Source organism: Anopheles ziemanni, chromosome 2 (assembly GCF_943734765.1).
Source record: "Anopheles ziemanni chromosome 2, idAnoZiCoDA_A2_x.2, whole genome shotgun sequence".
Classification (NCBI taxonomy): domain Eukaryota; kingdom Metazoa; phylum Arthropoda; class Insecta; order Diptera; family Culicidae; genus Anopheles; species Anopheles ziemanni.
This window is the reverse complement of record NC_080705.1, coordinates 85,322,386-85,342,621: the sequence shown is the minus strand read 5'-3', so window position 1 is coordinate 85,342,621 and position 20,236 is coordinate 85,322,386. Positions and strand designations below refer to the sequence as shown.

The 20,236-nt window shown below is 46.2% G+C and overlaps 2 protein-coding genes across 2 annotated transcripts; both read left to right on the top strand.

The window, feature by feature from the left end:
* The first annotated feature begins 1,641 nt into the window (after window positions 1-1,641).
* Window positions 1,642-5,627, top strand: LOC131281254 (sialin). The gene is made up of 5 exons (XM_058310527.1): window positions 1,642-1,670; window positions 3,853-4,027; window positions 4,185-4,304; window positions 4,415-4,961; window positions 5,026-5,627. The coding sequence occupies exons 1-5, from the start codon at window positions 1,642-1,644 to the stop codon at window positions 5,625-5,627; spliced, it is 1,473 nt and encodes a 490-aa protein (XP_058166510.1).
* Window positions 5,628-15,014: 9,387 nt separating this feature from the next.
* Window positions 15,015-19,175, top strand: LOC131282125 (dual specificity protein phosphatase 18-like). The gene is made up of 3 exons (XM_058311520.1): window positions 15,015-15,274; window positions 18,525-18,771; window positions 18,846-19,175. The coding sequence occupies exons 1-3, from the start codon at window positions 15,015-15,017 to the stop codon at window positions 19,173-19,175; spliced, it is 837 nt and encodes a 278-aa protein (XP_058167503.1).
* The last annotated feature ends 1,061 nt before the right edge of the window (window positions 19,176-20,236 follow it).

Genomic DNA, 20,236 nt, shown 5'->3' with positions numbered 1-20,236 from the left:
AAAGTTTGATAGCCATCATTTCGCTGTTAAACGGAGATATCGGTGTAGAGGTCGTTGTCTACTACTGAGCCTCCTACCGAACGCTGTATGCCAGGGTCGGAGGGACAGTTGTTCAAATTAAACTATCTCTCTTTCCCTCAAAACGATCTCGTTTCACCCTAAGTGTGTTTGTGTGTGGAAGAACTGATCGTTAATGATACGCTTTTGCAGCTGATTATTACCATATGAAAGGGATGATTTGAGTCAATGAAGTCAGTACGATAACGACGGTATCATTAAAAACGATCGAAGACGATTTCCACTTGTCATTCAGTTAAAGTGAGAGAGAATTGTCGAATGGGATTGTAAGAAATAGAAGTTTGATTATGTAATAATCCTTATAAGAGGATGTACTACTTCGCATCCTCAAGCCACCACGTGTCGCGTAGGTTGAATGGGTGTTTGAAACAGATTTATTGGAATCCGGCTCCGGAATCGTTTCAGCTGACGACAATTTAGTTCAAGGTCTTCCACGCACAGCTTTTGTGACATTGTCAACAATTCTACGCTTGCGACACGGCATGTATGCGAATTAAGTACATGCGTATCGTACGCCCCCCACACGAGCTGCTGCCTGGGTACTTCCGACGAAAAGAAAACACTCCACTTACAGAGCCACCCGATCTCAAGAGAGCAACTGTCGAAACTCGATAAGCCTCCCCTCCCCCCCACCTTGGGTCGAAAAGTGGCGCTTCGATTTGATGATAATGACACCTACACCGATTTCGCCAAACGCCACCGTTGTACTCCGAGTGCCGAACGGTGGACGAAGATCACGCGGCGGCTTTCGAACAATCGCCGGGTTTGGGCGGCGCAACTCGTGTCAGTCGGCGGAACGTGGTCAACTGGAACGGCTGCGTTGTTCTCGCCGTCTTGTGTTGTGCGTTCGAACGCCGCTTCTGTCTCGACCGTCACTGTTTCGCGGTGGGGCATAATTTTGTTGTTTGTCCAGTGATAGGCACCTACACCAGCAGCAGCGGCAGCTCTCGTGCAGTCGATTGAGGAAAAAAGGCGCCACGGTTGCAGTACGAAAACTTTCGCAAACGCGTTTTGAATTCGGTTTTCGGAAACCAGTTATCCGGCAACAGGTTTGCCGGTTTCTTTCCATCGGCGGGTTGGTTCGGGGTGGCTTGCTGGATTGTGCAACGATACATTGAGCGGAGAGTGCGTGTGTGTGTGTGAGAGTTTGTGGTCGACGGGAACTGGACCGTGTCCTCGGGAGCGCCCGGGTAGTAGTTCGGGTGAAGCTGCATCGAGCAGTTCACCTTTTAGGCTCAACGAAAACCCGGAACCAAACAGCTGGGTAGTTGTATTATCTCTAGTTGATTGGGAATAAATACAACAAAACAAAAATAAACGGTGACTTCAAGAACAAAATTTCGACGAACAAAAAAACAACATAAATAAAATATTCGAAAGTAAAGTTCGTTAGTGTTCCTGTGGGCTATAAAATTTGAAATGCTTTTGTGAAAAAATAAGCGGAATATTAAAGTGTAGTAACAAGCAGATAAAATCACGTGTCCTGCAGCTTTTCGGTCGTAGGTTGTGCTAGCTTATCAACCACCAGTCAGTGACAACAATTGACAGTGGTACGATTTAATCATGGACACTAAACCGAGCAGTAAAGTGAAGTAAGTCAAGAGCAAAAAGACACACATCTGAAAGTAATCTCCAAACAAGTTTAATGCACTTTATTCCTGAGAATTTTATTTTATTAGAGCAAGTGAAAAGGTATTCCGCAAATGGAGCTGCACCCTGTTTCTAATAGGCCTAGAATCTTACCCAGATTACATACCACGTACCGCTCGCGATTGGTGACATGGTAACGGAAAGTGAAAGGACTCCGACGCAACGGGCGTATGATAAATCACTCACAGGGCTTGACAGCGGCAACAGCAGCTTCCGCCCATAATTAAACCGCAACAAGGGCATAGAAATTGCCGCTCGTTTTCATTCCGCATTCCGCGGTGCAATCAAGCTTCTTAGGACTTATAATATTTGCCCTCACACAGACTGTAAGTCGGTCAAGTTCGGGTGAAGCGGATTACCTCGTTTCCTTTCGGTGAAGATGCAACCCTCAGGGTCGTACGCAAACTCATCGTGAATGCAGCCTGAATGTGGCCCGTAGTCGAAGGAAGGTTGAAACAAGCTTTTTTACAGAACATGTGGGAAATATCTGCCCATTGAATCGTTAAATAGGTCCCACAATCGAAAGAAGCGAAGGGCGGTTTTTGTTGAACGAGACTCTACCATGTGGTGGAATGCTTCAATTAGTTACTTTGTACGCTTGTTACAAGAAAACACAACTGAACCGTGAATGTTTGTTAAATTTTTCTTTTTTGGTGAATCGTATGGTGAATGATTTTCGAATGGTGAATCGTATAATTTATTTACGGTGAATTATTTACGATTTTGATTATTCTTTTGCAAAGCCTCTCAGATTATATTTAAAAAAATTATTTTTTTTTCAATTTGATTGTTGATGTAAAGAAAATAATATGAGATATTCATAAAAGTTTATATAAATAAGAATTGTTTTGGGAGAAATCATTAACCGAAGGCGAAACATTTATTTATAGTAAGTCTCAATATTAAATTATTTCGTGAACGTTTTTATATTTGCTTGTAAAGCTTTAATTCAACTAGAGATGGTCTTTTTAATAAAGTTTGTGGTTATTATTTTAATTGCATTAATTTTTATTAAACTGTTTCTGACATTTATATGGAAAACTCTTCTAATTGAAATATTGTTTATTTATGTTGAGCTATTACGACAAATCTGATGCCTAAAAGTTATGCACCTGCTTTAAATGGAAATTCCGAACAGCCTCAGACCAAATTATCAATCCCTTATCGAGCGAGGCGTGGATTGTATTGTTGCATTTATTCGACGCTGATAAGTGGCATCACGCTACGTGACTTATCAGCAATTAACAAATTCCGCACTGACCATTGATGAGCTCGATTTGTCAATTGCTCTTATGAACCATATGCTTGCGTGGGGCGGCCCCTGGGGCGTGTGGGCAATGGTGGAGGGGTTCACACGGTGGGGGCTTCTTCCCTAATAATCCTGATAACATGCGCCGGATTTGTACCGGACTCGATAGAGGGATTATCGTATTTGATGGCAATATTTTAAACGGCGCCATTAGTTGGGAGATTATTGGACCCTCCGCTCTTTATAGTTCATTTCAATCAAAGCCGGTCTTCAGTGTGACATGTGCCACGCTCGATGGGATGATGATGGAGTGCGTCGTACGATGCGTCGCTTTTCCCCCGTGCCGATGCGTTAGTCCGCATAAATGCACCATCCTGTTGCGTAACGAGTTGTAAACAGTGCCTGGAGGGATGCGAGATTGTTGAGTACCTTTCCGTCGGTGTCATTGTTGCCCGAGGAACTTGTTGCGTGGGTGGCACTCTAGTACCGAGCCAAGATGGTCTTTCAGGGATAAATACATCAGAGCAATTGGATCAAATAAAACTTGTGCCATGTAAAAGTTTTTTGATGACTATCGTCTTGGTTATGGCTCATAATATATGTCACTAAAGCTTCTCGAACTAAGACATACATCGTAGGAAAGCGTAAGAATATGAAAAAGTGGTGATTAAGATAAATGAACAGAACACTTAAATGAAGTACGAATAACCAGATTTATGCCCTGCCACAGAATTACGCCCAGGAGATTTAGGTTCATCAGATTTAGCATTGAACGAACAGTGTCCAGAATAAAAGAGGCCATGACTATATCCACCAAATCGACCACTCGTGTCTAACCACTGATTACTCCCTTCTGTTATTGCCACCCCCGACAGTGATGGCATCGACGCTCCGTTGTGGATGTTTTGGAAGCGGCGCCGCTACATTGTGGTGTTTATGGCTTTCCTCGGCTTCTTCAACGTCTACTCGCTGCGGGTGAACCTGAGCGTGGCCATCGTGGCCATGACGGAGAATCGGACCGTCCACTACGACAACGGTACCGTCGGCTACGTAAGTAGTTCCCGGGCCCAATTTGGGCACGAACACAAACAGAAAGTTGGCCCGTTATTGCGCCGGGTCGCAATCAACCGTTTGTTTGTCGCCAAGTGTTCCTCGCGGAGTGGTTAAAGGTATGGTGGAATTATGTTTTTGATCCTCGCACTTTCAGGAGCAATACTTTGATTGGAGCTCGAGCCTGCAGGGGTACGTGCTGAGTTCGTTCTTCTACGGCTACATACTGACGCCCTTCTTGGGTGGCTTCATCTCGAACCGTTTCGGAGGCAATTATGTGAGTTTGCGTCTGGAGTACCAAAAACCAAATCAATGGCAACCGGGCTGGTGTTGCGAGTTGTTGGAATTTAATTAAAACTGTCTTTCATTGTTTATCTTTGGCGGCAGGTGTTTGGCGTTGGGATTGGTACAACCGCCGTGTTGACTCTGTTAACTCCGCTGGCGGCCAAAGCGGGTGTGGCGGTCCTGCTGGCCGTGCGCATTGTGGAGGGCATCTTCGAGGGTGTCACCTTTCCGTGCATCCACGCTGTTTGGTCCCGGTGGGCTCCGCCGAGCGAGCGTTCCCGCATGGCGTCGATCGCCTTCGCCGGAAACTACGCCGGTACGGTTGTGGCCATGCCGCTGAGCGGTATTCTGGCGAACGCCTGGGGCTGGGAGAGCGTCTTCTACGTGTTTGGCGTGATCGGTTGCTTGTGGTTCTGCGCGTGGATGTTCTTCGTGAAGACGTCACCCGAGGTGGACAAGTGGATCAGTCAGCGGGAGAAGGAGTTCATCCTGGAGTCGCTCGGGCGCACCGAGGGCGAGCAGGACAAGGTGCGCCACCCGTGGAAGGGTATCCTGACATCGGTGGCCGTGTGGGCGCTGGTCGTGTCGCACTTCTCCGAGAACTGGGGCTTCTATACGCTGCTCACTCAGTTGCCAACGTTTTTGAAAGGTAATTAGGTGCTTTCTTTCGTGGTCCACCCCTCGGACTATTTCTAATGAGGTCCTCCTTGCAGATGCGATGCACTTCGAGCTGGAAAAGACAGGCTTTGTGTCGGCCGTGCCGTATCTGGTGATGGGCATCTTGCTGTTCGTGTCCGGCTATCTGGCCGATTGGTGCCAGCTGAAGGGCTACCTGACGACGACCCAGGTCCGCCGGTACTTCAACTGTGGTGCCTTCCTCGCCCAGACGGTGTTCATGATCGTCGGTGCGTTCATCCTTGAGCCGGGGCCAACTATAACCTGCATTACGATCGCCGTCGGACTGGGTGCGTTCGCGTGGTCCGGCTTCGCCGTCAACCACCTGGACCTCTCGCCGAAGAGTGCCGGCGTGCTGATGGGCATTTCGAACACGTTCGCCACCATCCCGGGCATCGTGAGCCCCATCATCACCGGGTACATAACGTCGAACAAGAGCGACGACGAGTGGAAGACCGTGTTCTACATCGCGGCCGGCATCTACCTCGTCGGGTGCGTCATCTACTGGTTCGGTGCGTCCGGCGAGCTGCAGCCGTGGTCGATCGAGGCCCAGGAGCGACGGGAGCTGGAGAAACAGCCGGCGAAACCGATCGAAAGCCTCGGGTACTCGAACAAGGTGAGCGTGGAGGACGAAATGTGAGACCGTCCAGGTAGGCTGTAAGCAATGTGTTTTTAATGTTCTCGGTGTAACACGATGGACGTCGTTAGGTATGGGTCTCAAAGACCGTTTTGATGTTGTGATTCGACAGTATTCTCCATAACCGATGTTATTCAAAATGGCAAAGCATTGAATGTAATAATTTCCCACATCTAAAATAAACTTGCGATCAAATGATCCTCGTTGAATGCAATGCTGGTTGCATAGGCGCAGGCTGACGGAGCGCCGTTTGCCGGATTCAAATAAAACTCGTTACGAACATGGTTCATTCCACCGAAGGGGCAGCAGTTATTAAACAATATCATGCTCACGCAGGGTTAATTTGCATGTGCTACACTGTTTTATCCTAGTGAGAAAAGATTTCATTTTACTTATCTTAGCTTCGTTTTGTAACAAAGCGCAAAACCATTTGAGGAAATGTCAGAAATAAAAATTAATTCAACTCGTTGTTTTGGTTTCATAAAACAGTTGCGTAAGTTAATTCATTTGAATAATCTGTAATGTTAATTTCTGTGTTTGAATTACTGATAACTAATAATGCCACTTGTTGCTACCGATGTTTACTCCGTGGGCGGGTGACGATAACCGCAAAATAATCCAACCCATCAGTCGTTCGCTTCCTTCCGTTACGCAACACGAATAATAACGCATCAATCCGACCTACACTAATCAAAGATGAAGCGCAGATATTCGCCCCGGAGTCCGGATTGTTTACCAGCAAGCTTGCGTAGCGTCGCTGTAAACAAACCGTTCGATGGCTCATCGTCTCAAAATTTCGAGCCGTTGCTGCCGTTCACCCACCTTCAACACGATGACGACAGAGACGGCCCGGGCGGTGTGGCCAACGTTGCGAAAACATCTGGTTCAAATTGTACGCTCCGTGGCCAAGCTGCAGAACCAAACATCGACGGGTGGAACAACATCGCACCGATACACTCGCAACAGTTGGCATGAGGATCGCGAAATGACCGGAAGCGCTGTGGGAAGGGCAAGTGGATGACAAGGTGTTTCGTTTGTCTGTGTGTGTGTGTGTGTGTGTGTGTGTGTGTGTACATATGGTAGTAAACTTTATTTGATCCGACCGACTGACCGGTGGCCAGCTGAGTCATCGAACGCGTACGCATTTTCGCATATCCCGAAATCGACGTTCTTTGACAACGTAAACGATTTCTTCCCATTTTTTTTTCTGTCGTATACTTTTTGGGGCTAATTTGCGTGTAACTTCCGTGGGATGGCGAGTGATCGCCGTGAATGAGTTAGTTGCGAGTTATGCGAGCCAGGAATAGAACAATCGGTGCCCCCAATTCCATCCTCCGTCAGCCCGTTTCTAGAGCGTGTCTTTCAAAAGTTGCCCAGGCTGTCGAACATGTGGCTTGACCGGATGACCGGATGGCGACGGATATCTTGAGGCATTTTTAAATTTGATACAACATCAACCCACCAAAGGAAGGGGTTAGGGATAATTTTTCAATTATTAGAAACATTCTGCGGCGAATTTGAACGCGACGAAGGTGGAACGGTACAGGTCGTGTGAGGCGCAAACATTTAAATTGCGCCTCTTATTTGAATGAGGATGGGAAATTGGGACGGAAATCTTCCCTCGGGGAACGATCCACGGCACCAAGAAGCGAACTGCGCGATAAAAACATAAAAGAAAGTTCTTGTTTGTCACATTCCCGCTGCTTTTGCGATCGGTGTCAAGGACGAATAGAAAGTGCGTACAAAACAAGTGTGCCGTTCGAGCATCCGCAACACCCCTTTTGTTTCTATGTTAGCCGCTAGGGCAGGAAATTTACGACCGTGTAATTCACCACCAAGGCGAGTCTTAAAATTGACACACAAACAAAGAGGGAAATGTAGAAAGATCCGGTTTAAAGGAGGTAAATGAGAATAGCTTGACATTTATTGAGATGATCCCTTGTTATTCTCTGTTCAACTTCGAGTACACGAAACCTCCTGAGACACCTTTCAAGGGGGTTGAAACTTAGTCTATAATGTGATTGATCATGTCAGATCATTTGTGACTAATGTAGTGCTATTTTCCTCTAGCTCCAGAAATTTCGTGGCGGTTCTCAAACAGACTCATAAACGATGCGCGAATATCATAATAGGTTTAATGTTGCATGGAAATCAACACCATGACTCGATCGTTGAAAATGTGGCCTCGTAAACAAATACTGTTTTCAACGCCGCCAGCTTCAACATTCTCCTCTTCTTGTGGGAGTTAATCCTTGTACAACAAAAAAGAAGCGTCCCCTATGGCCGACACGTTCCGCCCACCGTTCACGCGCTGCCCTCAAACTGAGGCAATGAAAAATACCATTCGTCTTCCATTTCATCTAGATTAATTGACACTCAAAACCCGGACCGTCTTGTTGGCAGGATCGTAAGCAACGAAAACTAGGGGAAAACAAGCTCCATCTTCGTATGTGTGTGGGTCGTCCTTGCCACCCCGCGGGCCCCGTCCTGGACGCACATTCCGGGGCCGGGCGGGCGGACAGTAATTTATAACCACCCCTGGCGCCACCCGAGTGACCGCGAGCGAGAAAGTTCTTTGGCCCGCGCGAGGGTTACTTGAGATGTAAACAGAAGCAATAAGTTGCTCGGCTGCGCGCGCGTTCCAGGTTGGCCGTGATGGCGTAAGAGCTGGCCGTCTTATTAATGGTTCTGTAACGACGAGTGCACGTTTGGAAGCGTTTCGGTTTTTGAAGGATTCGTCGTTCTGATATGACGGCTTTGGGAGCCGGGAGATGAGCTCATTATGGAGAGGTTTTTGTGTTGAGATGATGAATCTGATACCAGCATTATCTAACACTGTGATTGTGTGTTGCGTTCTTCGTTTGAACACACTTGAAGTTTATAGCCGACATGGGAGGCAACAGATGGAAAGAAACATGTCATTATTATTTTTCGCCCGTTCGTAAACCATTGAATGATCCATCGGCGTGGTGTAGGGTTTCATTCATAAAAATGTTCCTCGCTCATCGACGATGGAGGTGCCCGGTGATTCACTCCCGCCACGACGGAATTCTATTCGTTCGATGGATGCGAGCTCACGGAAACAACAAATTATTTCTGCGGCGACATTTCCTTTCGCTCACCGCCTATCGGTGGAAATGGCCCTGCGCACGTTTCCACTCACTTCCTCGCTGACCGCATTCCGCACATTCCACGAGCGACCAGGCGGCTCCATCACCACCTTCGTTAGGGCAACTGGCAGAAGCGTGTCCCGCTGGTTGCGTCGCAATCGAATGTAACTCGTACCGGACGGCATCATCATCAACAGCATCAACAGCATCATCACCGAAGCCACTGTCGGCTAATAAAAATATTTTTTAAAAGGTGAAAATCCCCCGCGAACCTGAGCGACTTTTAAGATTTCCTCATTTGTTGTCCGCACACCGACGGCCCGACGCAATCGAGACGCACGATCCGTAACGGTCAAACTGTCCGTGAAGCACGGCAATTGGGCGGGTGTGTTGCGTTCTTGCCCACTCGCCCGCCCGCCCGCTCTCTCTCTTACGATTAAGATCTATTTTGGGGTGGCAGAGTTTCTTCACATTAAAATTCCATCGGAATGTTGCAGAACCGCGCGTTGAGACAACACGTTAGGTCGCGGGTAAACAGCACTGTGTATGGAGTGTGTAACAGTCACAATATTTTCCACTCAAAAGGAATTTATTAAACGAAAAGTTGGTGGTTGGGAGGGGGGGGGAGTGGAATGCTATTAAAAATTAGAGGCTGGAGGTGTGGAATGGCTTAGGACGCCATCTAGTTCTATCCGGTTGGTAAGAAAATAGTAGTATAACATACAAAAACAAAACATATTTTAAATCTTGTTCACGATGTCTCACTTGTTTGTCCTAAAAACGCACGTTGGAACTATTGAACGAGATATTCAATAGCAGACAGTTTTCTCCTTTTTTATATTAGACTTTTTGCATCACATTTTTAGTTTTGATTGTTCTAAAACATCGTATCATAAATTCGAACTATGCAAATTTTGACACCACTCCGAAAATTTAAAACATCTTGCAGCTAAATTATTTTAATTCCTGAGAGTACGGCAATACAAGTATTCCGTAGTAAAACAATAGGAGTAAAATAGTTATTTTCAGTAGAATAATGTTGGTCAAGCAAGAGCAAAGTTGAGGACAACATTCAAAACAATCAAACGTAATATTCGCAATTTGATTACAAATTAGACCGATTAGGTTTTATTCAATTAATTCAATTCGCTTATAAATTATGCAGATATTATTGTCCTGAGGTGGGGTTTCAAATTAAAAATTTTCTCACTCCAACCTAACGACTTTGACGACTCGGAATCTACTACATATTTTAGCTTTTTTTATGTATGGAGTTCTTTGTACACTAAAAACTCGACCAATACTGAACTGTCGCTTCTGAAACTTTTCACACATTAAGTTAAGGTACTGCAGATGTTGTGGAAGGTTTGTTTGATCTCTATTTTTTGATAAAATCATCTAAATTTTACAATTTAATCTCAGTTTTACTAACACAAACAAAACAAGCATGTAAAAAAATATCAAGGTGTATCCAACATAGTTACCCTAAGGTTTATACATTACAGGGAAATTGATGAATTGATCAAACATTCAAACATATCTTTCAAGTAATAGTTCAAACCATAATTCTTTTCTCAATCCCTTCGTCACCGAGCAACGCCGGGGCGTCAAGCTAGTTCAACATAAAGTCTGCCAAGTTAAGAACCTTCAACAGTAATGTAAAAAGATGAAGGTCAAACCCATTAGTATCTTACCTATTGCCACAACTATTCTACCATGTGTTCTACGCAATAAATCATACTACTACTATTATTACTACTACCAGGAGAGTAATAGAGACTAATTTAAACAATTTGTACAACGAACAAACAGTTCAAAATTGAGAAAGAACTAAATTCATCGAAAATAAGAATTCATCAACATTAATTATTAATTGTAATACGTTACAATCATTGGATTAGAAAATTGACAGTCCATCAAAAAGAGTATAAATTTAAATCATCGTTTAAGGTTTCTCGCGGTTCCGGGTTCTTTTTCATCTCCTGTGCCGGCCCCTGGCTTAGGAGAAATTAAACCTCGTCAAAGATTAATCTCCAAAGAGGGCTATAAATATGTCGATAAATTATAGCAGTCAATGTAACCTTCTCTATCACTTCCACCAACTATCTGTGTTGCAAGGAGGGAGCAGTCGAGCGCCAATTGAATCGTATACCGTTTCGGTTCGTCACCATCGGAGCGTGCCCGAAACGATGCGTCGTGTCAGAGTTCAGGACGCGTCGGGTCGTTATCGGCGTCATGTCATGTCTTCGTCGGTCCCTCGTCGGGCCTTGATATTATTAGAAGGACGCAAAGCACAACGATCGGCGGTTTTGCACGACTTGAAAGATTCTAGCACTCATCCGTCACTCACTTTGGGAGCGGGAAAAAACCGATCTGGTTGGTCAGAATTCGCGTGCTGAATGCGATCGCGCCGGAAAATGGCGATTCTTTAGCAGGTCATTCCGGGTGGCGATCGTTTTGAGGGGAAAACGCGTTTTTTTCGGTCCTTTATGGTCCTCCCGAATCCATTATGTAAATGGCCGAAGGAACCATTTATTTCTGACAGGTACTAAATATAGAGCGGGATAATTTAAAGCGGCTAACTACCCGCTCACCTACCCTCCCACCATCTCGGCGTGGCCCGGCCCGGTATTCTTAGAGTCCCCGAAAAGCGGATGTGGTCAGTCTTATCTCTCATTCGCTCTACACCACCACCTTCCTTTTTGGTCTTTCCTCGTTGCCTTCCGTTGGCTCGAGCCGATCGGCTGTGTTGCGTTTATTTTTGAACTGCGGATGTCGCCTTTTTTGCGCTCAGACAATCTTTTTTTAAACAAACAAACAAAGCACGATCGGCGGCATGCGAAAATGGCTTACGAGGTTCGAGGGAGCATGAAAAAAACAATCAACAGCTAAAATAAACCGAAAGAAAGTTCTATCCCAACGTGCGCTAAGCCACACCGCAACTCTTTCGATCTGGTTAGATCAAGGTTAATAAATAAATTGTGCCATGTTTTGTGGTGTAGATACTCTTTCACGAGCGGACCATATACTATTAAGCCGTACGCCAGCGCCGCGAGTGGGAGGAGGGCGATGTTTAGAGAAAAAGAGGAAGTTGTTAATTGCTGACGCAATAAAATGAGTGTGTTGTTTGCGACAATTAACAGGCTTAGCGGAAGTGAACACCGGGTCAAGTGTAGGGAAAGTTTTCGCAGAATTGACGCCTGCATGCGTCGTAGAATTGGAGAGGGTTGTTTTTGTTCCCTAGGATGATTTTTTACACTAGGTAAACAAACAAAATGAATGTAGCAAAACAGTTTCCATCAAAACAAAACGTATTATACTCTTCTAACGATACGAATTCAGCCACTCAACAGTTGTATGCATTTTTGAACTTGAAAAATAAAAACCCATCAGACCAAATAAAATGCACCACAAGACGTAAACAGACGAAAACCGAGCAGATGGCCGACATACTCATCCGTTCGTTGACTCGGAAAACACTTGATAAAGGGTTGAAGATACCGAAAAAGAATTTCTACGTAAACGAAATAAAATAAAAGTCCATACAACGCTCTCGTTGATCGTTGACCGTAGAAAATATTGAAAAAAGTTGACCAATGCAATGGCGAGACGCCCCCGCGGAGTGGACAACTTGACAGCAGAATGCGACTGAAAAGAATGTGTTTTTCTGCTTGCATTCCAACCAACATTTTATGCTTCCAAATTGCATCGTATCAAAAGTAACTTGCACAACGATCCCGTTTGAATGTTGCTTTTTAAGATTTACGATCACTCTGGTGCATAAAGGATGGCCCAACGTTCAAAGGAAAGCCGAATGATTGCTGATCTCAAAACAATTTCAAACGCGTTTGAAAGGGGCTGAACATTGTCACCCGAAACGGTTTCGATCGCGTGCTTTTGGGGCGCGTCGTAAAAGGTTTGTATTTTTGTATCGGATAAACTCAAACCGGACGGCAGCGTGGGGGGGGGGGGGGGGGGAACAAAGAACATCCTGTTGTAAAATGAAAAGAAAAATGGAAAAGCAATAACAAGAAAGGAACCGATAATCGACTTTCACTTTCGGACGCTAGAGAAATGGGAGAAGAAAAAAGAAATCAACCATTTGTTTGCATCTCTCGAAGCGAAAGATTTACGGCTGCCCGTGAGTGTTAATGCATTTTTCGTGCCGAACGAACCGCCGTTACACTTCTCAGCTGTTGTGATTCATGTGCCGGAGGAAGGTTTCAAACAAAAATATGGGGAAAAAGGCAAATAATATAAATTGAAAGTGCATTAAGGTAGGAGAGCAACAGCCACTGAGCAATATATGCAGCTATGTGGGTGGAAAAATGTGTGAATGATGGGCTTACAATGAGGTGGATGTTTGGTAAATAAATTCAGTTGTATATTTGGCTTTTGTTTGTTTTAAAAAAATACCTACCATCACCGCGATTGAAATTGGGCAGTGGAAAGTGTTTAAATGTTCACAGTGTTTTTGGCGGCAAACAGGTTTATTTTATTTCTTGAAAAAAATGCAGGCTAATAAATACATTACTTTATTCATTAAGCGTTTATTCATAACAACACAAGTCTTTATGATTAACAAACGAAATAAGAAAATAACTTCAGTTACCATCGTCAATCAACGGCCAGCAGCAATCCACATTCCATTGCGGCCGATGAATCGGTTCTTCTACGAGACTTCAACCGCTTTCGCGAAGTGCATCTTCCCCAGCGCGGTATCGATGTGTTGCATTTTTAACCCCAATTTCTGACTCTTCAGAGCCGCGGCGTTCGCCCCCATTCACCGAAATCGAATCGAGGGTCCGCCAACATTCTTGCATTTTGATTCGCCTTCGCCCTCCGCGCGTTCGACGTTGCCGGGCCGATGTCAGCCGATGATGTTGCGATGTATTGATGTCTAAAGTCCGGCGGCTTTTGCCTCCCGTCCGTCCGAGCGACCGTCGCTAGGGACGCCAACAAAACGCCGCACGCGAACCCACTCCGAACTCCCGGTTTTAAAAATAGTCAATCGCTTCAGTTTCTCGCATGCCAACGGTTCGCCAAGGGGAGCGTGTCAGAAATGGGAGGGAAGCTGAGAGAGAGAGTGAAAGAAAGAGAGAAAGAACGAACGCGAGTGAGGCAGGAGAAGAAAAACGAACTCACCGAAGAGAAGGCGTTAGTGTACGAAAGGAAAATGTGCCCAAATTACGGCTGGCTTTTGTTTTCTGCGCCCGGTGCGAGAAGGAAAAACAAATCACGGGAAGGCAAACAATTTGAAGAATGTGTATCCTTTCCTTGGCTCCCACTCGCGAAGCGCGCGCGAAGATTGAGTGTTCTCATTTTCATCTGATCTGATGAGAGTTCGAAATTACGTCTCACAAACAAGTGGAGCCTTTTGCAATAGGAAAACTTCAGTTTATTTCTTTCATCCCGAAAAACAACTCTTCCCGATCGACTTGTCACCAAGTTCATTCGGAATTCCTCCGCATGTTAATTTATCATCATTTAGTACATAATTCCGCCACCAACTTGTGCCGTGAGCGTTGAGTCAGCGGGCAAACTCACTTAAAACGCAAACAGTGAGCGAGAACGACATACAGGACGTTTCACTCCGCTCGGTCCGAAACCGAAATTCCTTTCCTCGCTGACAACAAACAGTGGGTGGGAAAGGAAAAACCACCATCGGTGAGCGAGCGAGGCGAAGGCATTTTCCTTCGGTGCTCTTGTTTTCCAAGACATGTGAGCTCCCTTTTTTTCCCCCGCAGTAAATACATCACCATCCGAGCTAAAGCCGTCTCACTCGTGTAAGGAATTTTCTCACCACTCACCCAGCACCCACCAACCTCTACCGGAGCGGGTGAAAAAACTCCCACTCGGAAAAGCCGACTGCGGGCATATTCGCGCGCCGTGCCGTCGCTTTACGGCTCAGTGTTTTCCCACCTTCTGGCGAAATTGTACGCGAAAACTTCGAGCTCTCGAGAGTGCAACGCTGCTTGGACGCGGACAGTGAGACAGTTTAAAGGCACCGAGTACCGATTTAAGAGGCGACTTACCGAACGTTCGAGAGACACGTTCGTTTGGGGTGAAATCAGTTTAAGGATTGGTCACCGGAAAAGGATCGTCGGAAAAGCACGCGTGAGTGATTAATGTCAGTTGAACTCTAGAAGTGGTGAAGGGGGCAGAAAAGTGACCTTTCAAGTTCGGTGTTGAACCAGCAAGACAAACAGTACTTTTGCCGTGCTTGTGGACCAGTTTTCCCGAAACTCTTGAGCAAACCGTTTTAGTGACGCTTTTCGCGATGAAAGAAATAAACATAAACAGTGTGAATCATGCGGAGCTGCTGACCGGCCAGCTGCCCGAGCCGGCTCCCGTGCCGGTTGTAGGCAAACCGATTGAGCTGATGGCCACCAATGGTGACGACGACGACGCTGGAAAGCCACCGCCGGCGCCACCGCTCGATGGGAAAGCGAGCAATCAAATTCAGGCCCTGCTGGAGCGTCATGAAAATCCACCCGATGGCGTCCTGGTCGGCTCGAGCCTGCATCGCCCGTGTCGGACGTGAGTATTTGGTGTTGTTTGGGGGTTTTTGTTGGTCTGCGAAAGTGATGAAATCGAGGAAAAGTTTGTTGCCATCCTGGCGCTGCTGGCCAGTGCGCATGGCCGAGGGCTTGTGCCGCTCGAAGAAGGAAGTGAATTTTCGACGGAACGAAAAACGGTTCCGTTCGACCGGCGTCACGGTCAACGGACATTCCTCCGTCCGAGGCCATTGTCCTTGTGGGAGGCTGGTTGTGAAAAATTCTTGACCTTCACAGCCCCATCCTCCCCCTTTCCGCCTCGCTTGTGGCCCGCCGTTTTGACTGCCAGACGGCGGATTTAAATCATATTTGTGAACGTGTCAAACGGGCCGCGAGCTGACATCTGGAATGGCGCCGGAAAAGTGCCATGATGCTGATCACACACAACGTGTTCTCGGTGTGGAAAAATCGTTGACCAAACGAACCCCACTCTTCCCTTTCTGGTGGGATTCTTTTCCGTCCCTCATCCCTATTTTCGCGCACAAGAACGCATTCCGACAGCGCACGCATCCGGCTGATTGCATCAAAAAGGAGACGCCATGTCGGAGACGCCACGACGCGGAAAACCTTCACGACCGTTTCTCGACAGGCGGAAAACGCCACCGGCATGAGAGCGAACAGCTCAGGTCCCGACGAATCACTCAAACGAAGGCACGTTGCAGTGCGCAAGGAAGCAAAGCCAAATCCTAAAGCGTTGGAAAGTTCGTCAGTTTGGGATCGAACGATGCTGTTTGGTGAGCATCTGGGGTCGATCTGTGGTTTCTGCGGTATGCGGACAAAATGAGACAAAAAAAAAACGCAGAAAAAGGGGGTGGGTGCGCCGAAAGGCAGTGAAAATTCAAGGTAAAAGTAAAATTGTCGCGAACGGTAAAAATAAACCGGCCGCACGGATGAGTGTTTCAGCGTTGGTTCTTTGGGGAAGGGGGGGCGGTGCACGACCGAAATGTTTCACAGGACGAAGAGACGGAAAGGTAGGAGGTACGGGGGAGGTTGTATGATTTAAACGTCGACCGATTTGTGGTCGCTTCGAATTTATGTAATAGGAATTTATGGCCGACGTGGGATTTGTGTGAGCTTCAAGAAGATTAGAGGGTGGTTGCATTCCGACGCGGGGTGAATCCTTTGAAAGTTGTCGCCGAAAACCATTTGTTTGCGCCACGTGGAAGGACGGTTTCGTATATTTTTGGTTTATTCAAAGGCGTCTGTTCAAAGACCGTTAGCCAAGAGAACGATCATTAGCAACAGCCTTGATGACAAATCAATCTGCGAAAGTTTTGTGAGTACTTGAAACAAGTCGTTTTATGTTTGATGCCATTAAAATAAAGACATATGAAAATCGTTCACTTTATTGAAAAATAATATAAAAATACATTAAATTTAACAACAAAGACATAACATTACATAATTTTTTTCAAAATATTATCATCTTTCAAACATTTTTGTTTTGAAGATGCATATCCATTCTATTCCGTCCATTTTGCATGTGCAAGCATTCTTGCTCTTTTTATTCATATTTAGAATATACTTTTACTTTATTTTGAATAGAAACATTTCGATGTTCTTCACCAAATCACCAACAACCTCTATAAATATTTAATCTTGTAGTTTCCACCTGGAAATGTACTTCTTTTTAACAAATTTTAATTGGTCTCAATAATTTTGTCATGTCTGAAAGTTACAAGCAAAAGTAGAGAACGATGTGATTATATGTAAAACTGAGGTAATTAAAAACGAAATGTATTGATCTTAACACGTACTCAAGAATAAACTCTTTCGACTTGGACAGCGATTGGCACGAAACACATGATCACCGCAATTAAGATTTTAATTCCGCTTTCAGAAGAGAAATGTCACACGATCATTATGCGGATCATGGTTGATCCCGCTGGCAAGCAACAAGTCGCCAAAAGTCGGCCCCATCTCAAACCGGCAACGGTTGATTATTCTCAAAGTGAAGGAGCGTCTTCGTGATTTTGGTTTAAAGATCGTTCGCTACAGCTGACCACGACGAAGGTGGATGCAGTTAAAGCAACGTCTCTGACTCATCCTGCGTTTACTCAGCCGACGGGATCAGATGTTTTGTGCATTTGCGTTAAAAACAACAATGCACGACGGCCCACCGTGTGTTGACCGTTTGAAGTTGACGAAGGAAAAAAGGAAAATTGGCTTCACAAAAAACGAGATTTGGCATACGATGATTGTTTGTTTGAGAGAAATTTGCGTCGTCAACTCAAGTGCATCAGCGTGACGGATGGGAGACAGCAAGAGGGTGGTGGGAAAAGCCTGGGAAAAGTGGAGGGTAGTTGGGAGGATGTGAAAAATTGGCATCAAATCCACAACCAACCGCGGCCCTCTGTGTTGGTGCGAAAAAGTGCAACACGAAGCTGCTCACCAGCTGCGCGTTGAAGGGAATGAGCGCGGGTTGTGCCAAACCCCCCATCCAATCGCACGTGCTCTCTCCCTCCACCTAAACCCTCACCTCGCCCCCTTTGGCCCTCCCTTTTCCAGTCGAGTCATGTGAGCGATTTTTCATCCGATCGCGTTCCGACGTGAGGCGAGAGACGCAGAGAACGTTCGCGTGCGCTGTCGTGTCACGCTTCACTTTTCAGCGTTTCGGTATGCAAAGTCCTCCCTGGCGTACCCTGCCCTCACCCTTACCTCCCTCGAACGGCAACCTTGTGCCAAACCATCACTGTTCGCCCTTTTTCCGCACGGGATCCGCTGCCAGTATGTGGCGTTTCAAACGGTCCGTTTGTTACTCATCGACCTAAAAATTCCATTCGTCGTCCGCGACCGCGTCCGCTGTCCCAAGCTGGTGGAAAATGGAAAGTGGGGGCAAAAAAACAAACCCATCTGCGTCTCAGATTTGTAAGTGGCGGGAAGTGGGAAAGGGTTTGCTGGGAGTAGTGTGTTTCCTCGCCCAGATGTGATTTATATTTGTGCCATAAACAAAGCGTAAACAGTTCGACCTGGACACGACGTTGGATTTTCGGCCCGCGGACTGTTTTCCATTTGGGACGAACTCATGAGCTGCATTCCGCATTGATGCTGGTCAAGGAAACGAATGAGAACGGTGGTTAATGGATGGATATTTAGGTCGCCAATGATCGTGAGTGAATGTGGCTGTGGATCATAAAGACGTTGGGTTCAATAATAAACAACAAGCGGGTTCTTTAACTAGCGATTCGTGAACCGTACGATACTCAACGGCGTTCTCTTTTCCTTGTCCGTAGGTTTTCCCCGATCAGTGGCGTTTCGAAGCTGCTTAAGAATCTCTATCTGTGCGGCGGAAGTGCAGCGTCGGTCGCCATGATGCAGCAGCTCGGCGTGACGTTCGTTATCAACGTGACGGGCGTTACGGAGTTGACCGATACGCCGCTGCCAGCGGAGGACACACGTTATCTGCGGATTCCGGTGAAGGACAACCGGGAGGCGAACCTGGAGCGCTACTTCGATGAGGTGGCGGACATGATCGAGAAGGTAATAGACTTTTTTTTTAAATTGCTTCGATGAGAAACTAACCAAACGATTCCGTTGTCTCCGTCTTTCCGAAGGAGTCCAATGCTGGTGGCGTTACCCTGGTGCACTGTGTGGCCGGAATCAGCCGATCGGCCACCATCTGCCTCGCCTACCTGATGCGGTACCATCGTATGACCCTCAAGGACGCCTACAACCACATCAAGGCCAAGCGGCCGCAGATCCGGCCGAACGTGTCCTTCGTCAAGCAGCTGATGGACTACGAGCAGAAGCTGTACGGCGCGGCCACCGTCACGATGGTCTACTGTCACGCACTCGACCAGGAGCTGCCGGACATCTACGAGCCCGAGTTCCGCACGATGGAGATGCTGTACCAGAAGTTCCGGCGAAACATTGCGCGCCGCTAAGCGCTGCTGGTGTGGTTTCTTTTTCCCACAGCATCGACAACTATTCCACTTATTCCCTGTAACGTTTAGAGTACACACGCTTACGAGGTGACACTTTCATACCGCGAACGGAAGCACACTCGGCGCGAAGGCACACTCGGCGGATTCTACTGATTTATGATAGTATTCTTATTGTAATAACTACTCTCTTTTTAATCCTTAAACTAGTCGCTAAGCGGGGCGCTAAGGCGCCTTTACCAGCTATCCCCCGATTTGCATGCACATTGTATGTACTAAAACCGGTTACTCTTATTTAACTCTAGCCCTTAAGGAAGCGAGGAAGACAGCGCGAATTATTCTAGACAGACTACTCAAACACGAGCTGCAGGGTGGCCATTACCAATTACTCCTACTTCGCGTTGCAACCGTTAAATCTGTTCTCGCAAAAACCTTAAAAAATTCCCACTGATTCGACGACGCCACGTATGTAAGCGCAAAAAGCTGTGATTGGAAAATGATAAATGGCAGACAAAATGGACAAAGGAAGATAGAGAGAGAAAGGAGGCCTTCATGAGGAGGTGGGCCATCGCTTTTTAATCGGTTTTTTGATTGGCAATAGACTAGAAGGAGTTCGGTTTGAAGGTTTACGTTGTACGTATAAGACATAATCCGTTTACATTTTAACTCTGGAACGATATGTGACAGTAAAGCAAATAAACAGAATAAAAACGTAAAACTCGATGTTGTTTTCTGAATATTCCTTTTTTTTACCAACGCTTTCGGAAGGAAATTATGTTTGAAACAAATCTGTTTGCTTTTATCAAATCGTTTTTCTACAATCCGTTGAAAAATTCAAATACCCCTCAAGTTATGCAATTGGCAATACATCCGTAACGTTCAGCAATCTGCTGAATGTAACTAGTGGAGACACCTACCATGTTGACAGGTTTGCAATAGTGAGGAGCGGGTCGACCCGAACCTATCGGGTCGGAGCGATCCGTAACCGACCCGGAGCGCTCCGGGTCGAACTCTCGATTCCAACGACTCCGGGTCGACCCGTGGGTGCAACGAGTTCGGGTCGA